Source organism: Zosterops lateralis, assembly GCF_965231275.1.
Source record: "Zosterops lateralis genome assembly, chromosome: Z".
Lineage (NCBI taxonomy): Eukaryota > Metazoa > Chordata > Aves > Passeriformes > Zosteropidae > Zosterops > Zosterops lateralis.
Genome location: NC_139800.1, coordinates 28,595,327 through 28,605,924, shown reverse-complemented (window position 1 = coordinate 28,605,924; position 10,598 = coordinate 28,595,327). Strand labels below are relative to the sequence as shown.

General features: G+C 41.6%; 1 protein-coding gene across 1 annotated transcript in view; it reads left to right on the top strand.

Moving 5' to 3' along the window:
• Positions 1 to 2,073: 2,073 nt before the first annotated feature.
• Positions 2,074 to 10,598, top strand: part of GLDC (glycine decarboxylase) — a gene marked incomplete at its 5' end in the record, with an annotated part of 41,029 nt that continues 32,504 nt past the window's right edge. The window contains 2 exons of the mRNA XM_083883170.1: positions 2,074 to 2,280; positions 2,376 to 2,454. Coding sequence (XP_083739296.1) covers positions 2,074 to 2,280; positions 2,376 to 2,454 — 286 coding nt within the window. The remainder of the gene's footprint in view (positions 2,281 to 2,375; positions 2,455 to 10,598) is intronic.

Sequence of the window (10,598 nt, the reverse complement as noted above, 5' to 3'; positions counted from 1 at the left end):
GTCGCCTTTGATATCCAAGCCTCACTTTCTATTGCATGTCTTGTTCAAGATTCCTATTTTGCCAGTTAAGACAATAAATAATAGTTTACAAGAGGCTGCTAAAGAGCGGTCTAGCTGATCAAGCACATAAACCAAGCTTCTATCTCTCCCACAGTGATTACACATAGTCCATGCTAAGCCAAAGTCTGTGTTGAGGTTAAATAATAAATAAGCATTATAAATAATACATAATAAAAAAGCGTTATCCATAGAGTGGCTTAACAAACTGCTTCAGAGGTGGTGCTTTCCAAGGTGAAGTGGGCATGCCTTGACATTACTGTGTGGTTCACTGGCACAGGTCTCCAGTGTTCCTGCTCCAATGCATAGTTTTCAAGTTGAACTAAAACTAGGGATAGTTGTAGAAAATGAAGAAATACGGATAGAGAAGATATTGTTTGGGATGTTTGGGATGTTTCTTTATTTCCTCAGACTTCACTTCCTAAAGCACTACTGACAGCTATAAAGCTCCAATCTCACACTGAAGAAACAATTCTGTCAAAGTTAACATTTTGAGTGAGCTGACTGTAATGTCGTAGTTTGTGTGAAATATCATCCTGATGTTACCTGCTGGAGAAAAGGGATAAATTTTTCAGGACACTTATCACTTGAACAAAGTCCGAAAGAATATTTGAACACAACAATCTGCTTTTTCTTTCTTTCTTTTTTTTTTTTTTTTTTTTTCCAAAAAGCTTTAGAATGGCTTTTAAAATTAATTATGTAGGTACAAAATCATAACAGGAATTGATTTGCTACTATCATGGTTTTAATGTATTTTTCTCGTATTTCTATTTCACTCATGATTTCAAGATAAAATCCATAGCAAAGTTTTAATTTCCATAATGCTACTATCATATTTGTAAAGAAGCAATATATAAATCTAGGGGAGAAAAGCAATACAATATTTATATTTTAATAGCAATCAGTTAAAGCCAATACTGGATTTATATTACAAACCCTTGCAGCAAACAGCTTTGCTGTTTGAAGCAAGCTGCATCTCACTTAATTTAGGAGTCTCTGATTCTGAAACCAGGGACTCAAATTATTACTCCAAATACACATTGGCATAAATTTCTGAGGGCTTTTCCCTTTATAATAGAGTATTCATGAATATTCAGATTATATCAGGGAAGTAAGTTCATGTTTACTACAGGAATGGAGAGCTTGCATCAATCAGTGATCTTTGGTGCAAAGTAAATTTACTTTTAGGTTCTGGAGTAGTGATCAGTATGTTACTAAATTCAGAAGGCAGTAGATCTGTGATACAATTAAGATGAAATTAATAAACATCTTGGATTTTTTTTTTTTCTTTCACTGTTATTTTATTTAAATGTTGATTCAAGTACAATACAATGTGGCAGCTCTGGGGTTAGTGCGGGAAGATGAAGAAATGTGGGCATCTGTTTATAAATAAAGATACAAGTTTGTAACTATGCTAGTAGTATCCTCAGAGAGACACAGAACTGAAAGATGGGAAAAGTAGGTTCCTCTCCGCTCCCCGGGGCTAACATCACCAAAAGTTACAGCAGCAATGAAGTTCACGGGCACAAACACACAAACACACACACGCCCCGGTAACAGCCGTGTCGCTCATCCTAAAGCTCGCCACTCGGAAGCGAGTGCGAAAGCAAGTCCACGCTCCGCTAAAGAAACACAGAAACCTTTTTGTCCTATCCGAGCAAGCCTTTTTGTGAACGAAAACCCTCTTCTCCCGGGAAAATGTCCTCCGGGCCGTGCCCGTGCGGGGGGCAGAGCGGGTCAGCCCCGCGGGGGATGCCCGGCGCGGCGGGGGGGTCGGGCCGGGGGGGTCGGGCCGGGGGGTCGGGCCGGGGGTCAGGGCCGGGGGGCGGGCGGGCAGGTGGCGGCGGGCGGGGCCAGCGCGGTGCCGCCCCCGGGCCCCATTGGCGCGGGCAGGGGGGGCCGCGCCGCGCCGCCCCCGCGCTCAAGTGCGAGCGCCGGGCGGAGGTGGAGGGCTTGTGCCGTGCCGGGCTGGGCTGTGCTGTGCTGTGCTGTGCTGCCTTGTGCCGTGCCGGGGGCATGCAGAGCTGCGGGCGCTGGTGGGGGCGGCTGGCGGCCCGGGGGGTGCCGCACCTGCGGGCGGCGGCGGGGCAGCGGCGCTGGGGCGGCGGGAAGGCGGCGCGGTGCATCGAGCAGCTCCTGCCGCGGCACGATGACTTCTCCCGGCGGCACATCGGGCCCCGCGAGCAGGAGAAGCGGGAGATGCTGCGGACCGTCGGGGTGCAGGTAGGCGCCGTGCGGGACGGGGGCGGCGCGGCCGGAGCTCCCGGCGGGGCTGTGCCGCCCCGCGGAGCTGACCACGGCGTGCCGGCTTCTTGCAGAGCGTCGAGGAGCTGATGGACAAAACCATCCCAGCCAGCATCCGCCTCCGGAGGCCGCTGAGGATGGACGACCACGTCTGTAAGTGACCGCATGGCCCGGGGGAGCGGGGGGCCCTGGGGCGTGCCCCCGCCGAGCCCGTACGGTCTGTTCGTACCGCCCGAGCAGAGGTGCCGGCTGGGACTGACCGCCGGCGCTCCATTCTCCGCCGACCAACTCCCTAGAGTAATTTTGCTGCTGCGTTTTTTAAACTCCTCTTGGAAATCGGTAGGAAAATACATGTAGCATGCAGGGGCTGCTCGAAAATCCCGTTCGGAGCTCAAGCGCTCCACTGACTTCACTTCGTCCCAAGAACCTGATGTGAAGTGTGACTAAAAATCGCCCCCTTAGTGTGGACTGTAGCTTCAAATGGGCCACTGTCTTTCGGTAGTTCTTATGTATCTCCAGGATTTCTTTGTTTTTCCGACCCTCCTCCCCCCACTAATAACCTGGATATTTTAATAACGTGAAAAATCTGTGTCTCTCTATTATGGATACACAGTAGACTAATGGCCACGATTTCAAATCTGTCTAATTGAGTGTTATGGATAAAACCGCAGGAGTACAAAACATCTGAGTCAGCTATTGTGGCACTACAGTAATTCAGTAAATTGCTGTAGAAAACTTGATGTGATTTCATGAGATTTTAGATAATAATGTTTTTAAGAGTTAGCAAGCACAGTACAAAATTTCTACCTGCATAACTGCATTTTTGAGCAATATCTGTGAACAAGATGCTGGAAGTCTTGTAGGTGAAAGAGACATTTAAAAATCCCCAGTGCTAAACAATTACACTAAAACTAACAAAGTTGAACGGCCATTCAGATATGGGATCCAGTTACATCAGTATTAAATTCATTTTTGTGTCACAATCCTTTGCCCGATTTGTAGAAAACTTGATTTCTCTTGCTGGTATTTTTTCATTGCTCATCCCTGTGCTGTAATTTGAATGTAAACTTCAGGCCTGCAGCTCCGGTGAGGCTCCTGGCCAGTTCAATCTGGTTACTCTGAGATGACATCACGCGTAAGAGGCAGCACCACAATGAACAGCCAGGAAAACTAGACCCTGAAAAGAGAGATTCCAGCCAGGAGCGGTACAACAGGGACTGATAGTTTCTACCTCTAAAATGTTTTATTAGTACAATAGTATTTCAGTCTTTGGTAACTTTCTATCTTACTAAAATGAGGAGAGGCTGGATAGAGAGGCAAAATTTAATAACCTTCTCGTGTCTGGATAACTGCTGAAAGTACTGCTTGGCATATTTCCCTACGGTTAATGTGTTTTAATCAAGGTATTCCTTGACTAAGAAGTGATTTTCATAGACCTCAAAGAAAAGAACTTTTTAGCTTACTGTATTTTTGCATCAGCAGAAGGAGTGAAATGCAGTTTGTCACAAATAATTATGACTTAGAAGCCCTTCTAATTTTTTTAATCATTATTTTTTATTACTAATTAATGTGATACTCTTAAAAAATTTTACTCCGCCAAAACACACATAAAAGTGATGCAGGATAGTGGGCATTAAAATACATATACATTACTGACAACTAACCAGGTGATGTCAACCTAAGTCACAATCTCGATGCAGTGCTCAAAAGCTGATTTTCACAGTAATTTTGAGTGGATGTCTCCTATACAGTAGTGCATTAGTTGATGTTCTGTCGTTGGCAAGTTCTCATTGTGCAACAGGACCTCATTAGCTAACAGTGTATTTAGTTCACTGGCATTTTGCTCCACTTGCTATGCTGTTCTTGTTCCCTTAGAGTAAACTTTGAAAGAATGTGACTGTGATGCAGAGACTCACATTGCACAGCATGCAACAGTGAGTTTTCAAAAGCGATGCTTGCATGAGGTACAGAAAACTTTTTTCTGTACACGACTGTGTTTTTCTTCTGTAGCCAGTGTGCTGGGCTGACTTTTGCAAGTTGTTTGTCATTAATTTCCCCTGCACTAGTAGCAGAAAATTCCACAGCTTTTAAAAGAAAAGTTAAAAGCCTCAACTTAAAATTGTGCAACGTCATATTGAACGTCTTGTACCCGGGACATTGTAATCTGAGTGAAGTTTGCTTCCTCTTTAACGTACCATTAGAGAGAACACTTTCCAGTCATCGGAGTGGTATTTCTTGTGTAAGGATGGGACACATACCTTTTAGTAAAGGGGAAATAGCAAAATTGGGAAGTGTCATAAAAACTGTATTCTATTTTAATTCAAACGTTTATTTTTATTTGCATGGATGTTCTCACTGTCTAACTCACACATGGAAAGAGAGAACAGAACAAGGCAATGAAAAACATAATTCAATGAACTTCAGCCTTTATAAATTTTTAATATAAATACAGCAATTTCCACTAGTCTTTGTAACTCAAAAATGTAATCATATTGACTCCACAAATTGGAGTGCTGCTGAACAAATGAGCTGTGCTAGATCTACTTCTTTACTGTAGCAAACACAGCTGAACTTACACTGAAGTCCTTACAGATAGAATTAGACATGCAGTTCAAGAAAACCATACACCCACCATAAAAAGCATGTCTGTGTATCATAGGTCCCTGCAATTACATTTGGGTGTTTTGAAAAACTTTCATACAGCTGTAGACCTCATCTCAGGTGTGCATATTTGATGTATACATTTGATATATGATCTTCAACTTTTGATTCAGTGTGTGTCACTAGAAAAGATTACATTACGGTTCCTTCCATTGATAATCTCACAAGTTGTCTAAAAGAAGAAAATTAATCAAATGTGTGTATGCAATAGCAGTAAAAAAAAAAGAAAAAAGAGGCTCTTGTGGATGGAGCTTGTGTTAAAGAGCTTGTTTGTATGGCATTGCATATTCCACTGATGATAAGTAAAACCTCTGATTACAGTAGAAGTACACTCCTTAGACATTAGAGGACAGACTACACTTCAGTGGAAGAATGAAGCTTCATTAATTAGTGTCTGAAGGATATGGCATATATATAGAGATAAAGTCTTTAACCTTACTTAACTGGACATTTCCTGAGTTTAGGCAGGCTCTGCAGAGGGGTCTGCACAGGCTGGATCATGGGCTGAGGCCAATGGTGTGAGGTTCAACAAGGCCCAGTGCTGGGTCCTGCCCTTGGGCCACAACAACCCCAGGCAGTGCCACAGGCTGGGGCAGAGTGGCTGGAAAGCTGCCCACAGGACAAGGACCTGGGGGTGCTGTGACAGTGACTGAACACGAGCCAGGGTGTGCCCAGGTGGCCAAGAAGGCCAATGGCACCTGGGCTATACCAGCAATAGTGTGGCCAGCAGGACCAGGGCAGGGATTGTCCCCCTGTACTCGGCAATCAAACTGTGAGGCCACAGCTTGAATTGTGTGTTGTTTTGGTCCCCTCGCTGCAAGAAAGACACTGAGATGCTGGAGCATGTCCAGAGAAAGTCAACAAAGCTGGTGAGGGGTATGGAGCTCAAGTCCTGTGAGGAGCAGCTGATGGAGCTGGTGTTGTTTAGCCTGGAGAAGAGGAGGCTCAGTGGCACATTATCACTCTCTACAACTGCTTGAAAGGAAGGTGTAGCCAGGTGGGGTTTGGCCTCTTCTCCCAGCTAAGAAGTGACAGGACAAGAGGAAATGGCCTCAAGCTGTGCCAGGGGAGGTCCAGCTTGGACATCAGTAAGAATTTCTTCACTAAAAGGGTGGTCAGGCAAAGGACTGTCAGGCAGGGAGGAACACTGTTCCTGGAGGTGTTCAAGGAGCTACTGGACATGATACTTAGTGCCGTGGTTTACATGAGAAGGTGGTAATCAGTCAGAGGTTGGAGTTGATGAACTTGGAGGTGTTTTTAAATGATTCCATGATCTGTTTTTCTTAAATCTGAATGACTAGCCATTCTTGTAAATGCCAAGTTTTGCTGATACAAGTGTATCTATACTCTAAATGTTTGTTCAATAATTATATATATTTTTGTACTGTCATTATCAGTGATGGAGGAGAGAAGGACTGTAGCTTGTGCTAAGAGGTTTCTGAAATAAAATCCTTTCTTTGGTGTGAAAAGAAGATAGGACTATCTATGTCCATTTTGTGACAAAAAAAAAAACAAAAAAACAAACAAAAAACAAAAAACAAAAAAACAAAAAAACAAAAAAAAAAAAATAAAAAAAATAAAATAAAAAACCAAAAAAAACCCAACTGTTCTAAAAGTGTCTGTCACCAAGAGCCTGCTGACTGTGTTGTAAAACCATCTGAACATGCCACTGAATTGTAGTAGGGCAAAATGCTCTAGAAAGAGCAAAATGTCTGATTTCAGCTAACAGTAAATTTGAGTCCTGCACCTCAACTAATTGTGGAAGAGAGGCTTTTTTACAGTCAGATTTTTCTGGAGATACAGTTAAGGAAAAACATAATTTTGGCATGTAACTTCTGTTCAGTCAGTATTTACAACAAGGCTAGACGTCTGTTTGATACTTAATTGGGATCAGCTGGTATTACAGAGCTTAATTCCCAGAGTTACTGTAAGTAAACTTGAACAATCAGCTTTTCTTTAGGTATTGAAGGTACTTGAGCAAATACGTCGTGATTGAACCATTTGAAGTAAAGGAGCATATTGTCTTATATAAGAGTAATCCTCTTTATTTTATCCCTACAAACCAACTGTCTATGTCAGTCCCTGCAATGCTGCCATGGTATGTAGGATAGGTCTTGTGCATATGTTTATATTTCTGCGTTTTACTTCAGGATTTGAATTTTTAAAAAGATTGAATTAAAAAATACTTCTGTGAACTCCACCATATTTTTTTTTCTCAAACATTACCAGGTACATTCTGAAATATTAGGATGTATCAACATTAGTTCCTAAAATCTTAAGAATGCAATTGGATCTCTAGTCTAAATGTTATTAGAAGAAATACTGTTCAGAAGCATTTATATTATAATAAAGACACAAACTGTGTCTCCAAATTACCAGCTCTTTTTGCATTGAATCTTCTTTAATAGGATTTTATATTTTAAATGCCAGGTAAAAATTAATTCTGGCTGAATTAATAATCATCTAATATCAATCACATTTTTAGAGTTTGTTTCAGGTTAAACTTCATATAATTTAGTCATTTCAGGTTCCCTGCTGCTGGCGTCCAGGCAGTATGATTCAGATGCCTGTGACAGTGGTAATTGTTACCCTCCAGAGTGTTGCCACACATAGTGCAGAATCTGCATTGCCACCCAGGGCACTTGGTTCCTCAAGTACTTTCAGGCTGCTGCTCGGTTTTTTCACAGGCAGCATCCCTTGTGGGTAGAACAAGGAAAGGCATCTTGTTTAGCTCAGCTTTTGGCCCCTGGCCGTGTCAGGGTGCGCGTGCTGCCCAGGCTGGCTGGGTGAGCACAGGTAGCCCGAGCGAAAGGAGGGGAAAGAAGCAGGGCACCATGGCTTTCTGCTCATGTCTTGAAGTTATGGACACAGCACCTGGAACATGCACTTGCGCTGTCCTACAGTATTATTACTGTGTGACTGACAGTGCTTTGGAACTACTTTTCTTCAATATAATCTGGTTTGGTTTTTTTTTTTTTTTTTAAAGATTGAATTAATTACTTAAATAAGAGAAATAAATTAATCCTCCTTTTATCAGCTATTCTGAGGATCTTTCTTCCTTGATCTCAGAGGCTAGATTTGGTTTTAAAATCTGATATAAGATGAATAAAAATCTATCAGACAAATAGTAACTTTCTTTTTGTATTGCATGGTTTAAGTGGTATAACTTCAACTTCTCCTTTTGTATTTCCTCCACTCTCCTTCTCTGGTTCCATATTTTGCAGGTATCTAATATGTTCAAGGCAACTCTACTGTGTTAACTGCAAAAGCATTAGCAAAAATGACAGTGTATTATTTTTTGATATGGAAATTCGGTCCCTCATGTTTTTGTGATACGTTCTGCCTTTGCTACCTGTAGATGTAGCAATTTGGAAGTGTCTTTGCAGAATCTCTCAGACCCTCAGTAAGTTTACTCCAGTTATAAGACAGGAGTACAGCAAAAGCAGTGGACCTTATTCTGAGTACTATCTTTGATTATAATTTCTAACGAGTTGATGAGGGGAATAAAGATCAACTTCAGTGACTTAGCTGGCAATTTTTTTTTGCTGAACAAGATTCTTAAAGAATTTTTATTGTACACCCAATAAAAAGAGTTTATGATAGAGGCATTTCAATCACTTTTTCTTAGAACAGTGGAAACAAACAGCTGAGTATGAGGGTGGCCGGAGTCCAACTGTTACTTAACTATAGTAAATTTTTCTTTCTGTTTTATTTCCCCATTTTGCATATTACTTCTTAATCTCATTGCTGAGAGAGTTAAAAAGAAATTAGTAACACAACCAAAAAATATCTCTGTGTTTTTTGAACCATGTAATTAAGACCTTTAGAAATCCTATATGTTTTAGTTTTAAAGATTAATAAATATTTAGAATAATACAACATTTCCACTACATATGCTTCAAGTTATATACTTAATATAGCAAAAAAGTCTGATATTTTCAGAATTTGGTGACAGTCCTGGGGACCAAAATGGAAACATAGCAACTTCATTATGTATTTGAAAATTAGTTTTTAAGCATACATAAGATCACTCTTGTGTTTCACATTCATCTGCCTTTGTATTAGCATTAGTTATTTACAAAATTATCAATAAAGAGTTAGATTCCTTTCATAAATAACATTATGGGAACACACTGTTGAAACCTAGGCTTGACAAGAGTGGGAAATAAGGCTACTGGCATAGACACAGGAGTGATGGAGATCTGGGTCAGTCTCCAGCCTCTGCCCGAAGCTCTACTGTGGAGTCAGAGCAGGTTGCTCAGGGCTTCACCCAGTCAGGACATGAAACCTCAAGAGTTGGAGACCCTGCTCCACTACTGGACTGTCCTCTTGGGCCCAGCTCTCCTTATCTCCAGCCTGAGCCTGTGGCCCTCCCACTATGCATGCACTGGTGATAAGAGTCTGGCTGCATCTCCTCCATCCCCTTCTGTTGGTGCTGGGGGTACTGGTAAGAATGGTTTGTTCCATTGCCTTACTCTCTGGTCTTTGGACTCCAGCATCTGTGTTAGTTTCTCTCACCATTACCTACATCAGTCTTACTTGAATTCAGAATCCTATCAGTGTAAAGTAAACACTGATTTCAAATTTTCAAATTCATTAAATGTTCATGGTTATGTTTGGTCATAGGTAAGCCAGCCTAATAGATAAATCAGGGGATATTGACTTCCCTTATTGAGGACTGCATCTGTATTTATGAGCTGTCTTCCTAAAGAAGTACTGTGATTAAGTACTTCAAGGCAGTTGAAGGCAAAGGGTAAGGAGTCTTTATTCCTGGTCTCTTCAAAGAGGCATGTCAAATGTAGGAGATACATATTGGAGCTGTACTGCTGCCATTGCCCTTACAGTGAACAAAGGAACAGGGTAAGAAAGGTGAAGCAGGAGTGGAAGGAGTATGCTCTCCAGTATTTTGCCACCCTGGTTAAAATTAGCTGTGTAACTGTCTTCACAGGTAGCTCATTAAAATATGATAATTTAAAATATATTCCGTCTTGGAACCTCTCAGTGTTGTAGATATTCTAGATGGAGTGTGGTTCTGCTCTTAAGCACAATCTCTACCTAAGGTGCCTGCAGCCTCACTAGGCTTTTGGCTTTTTCCTTCAGTCAGTTTGGAGGCAGGTTTATTTCAGAGATCTCCAGCACAAGCTAAATGGCTGCATGTAGCTGTTGTTAGCTACAATTGCAGTGAAATAACTCTAGAAGAAAAGCCCAGCTGGGCAAACAAAGGAGATGTTATTTGTCACATTGTGCAGTATTTGTGGTATGTGTTTACTGCAGAAACTGCACTTAGTCCATTTTTGTGTTTGACACTGAGCTAGCAAGCAAGTTAAATGATGGCCAACTTCTGCCTTCAACTGCAATTTGGAATTAACAAGGAAATTCATCACCACTTCCAAGAAATCATTGATGTTTGAATTATGTAAGAGTGCAAGCCTCTGTCTGAAATCGCAACCAAATTGTCTTTCATCAAACTTTTCGCAAGTGGTAGAGGAAGGCCTCTACAATAGGCCTCTTTTTAGTGTTAAAGCTCACTTAAACAAACGACTGCATCTGTCTTATTATAAACTGTGGGAAGAGTGCTGGGGAGTGGAGTTTTTCACTACAGTTTAGAAACTTTGCTCTGGACATTGCTGAATTCA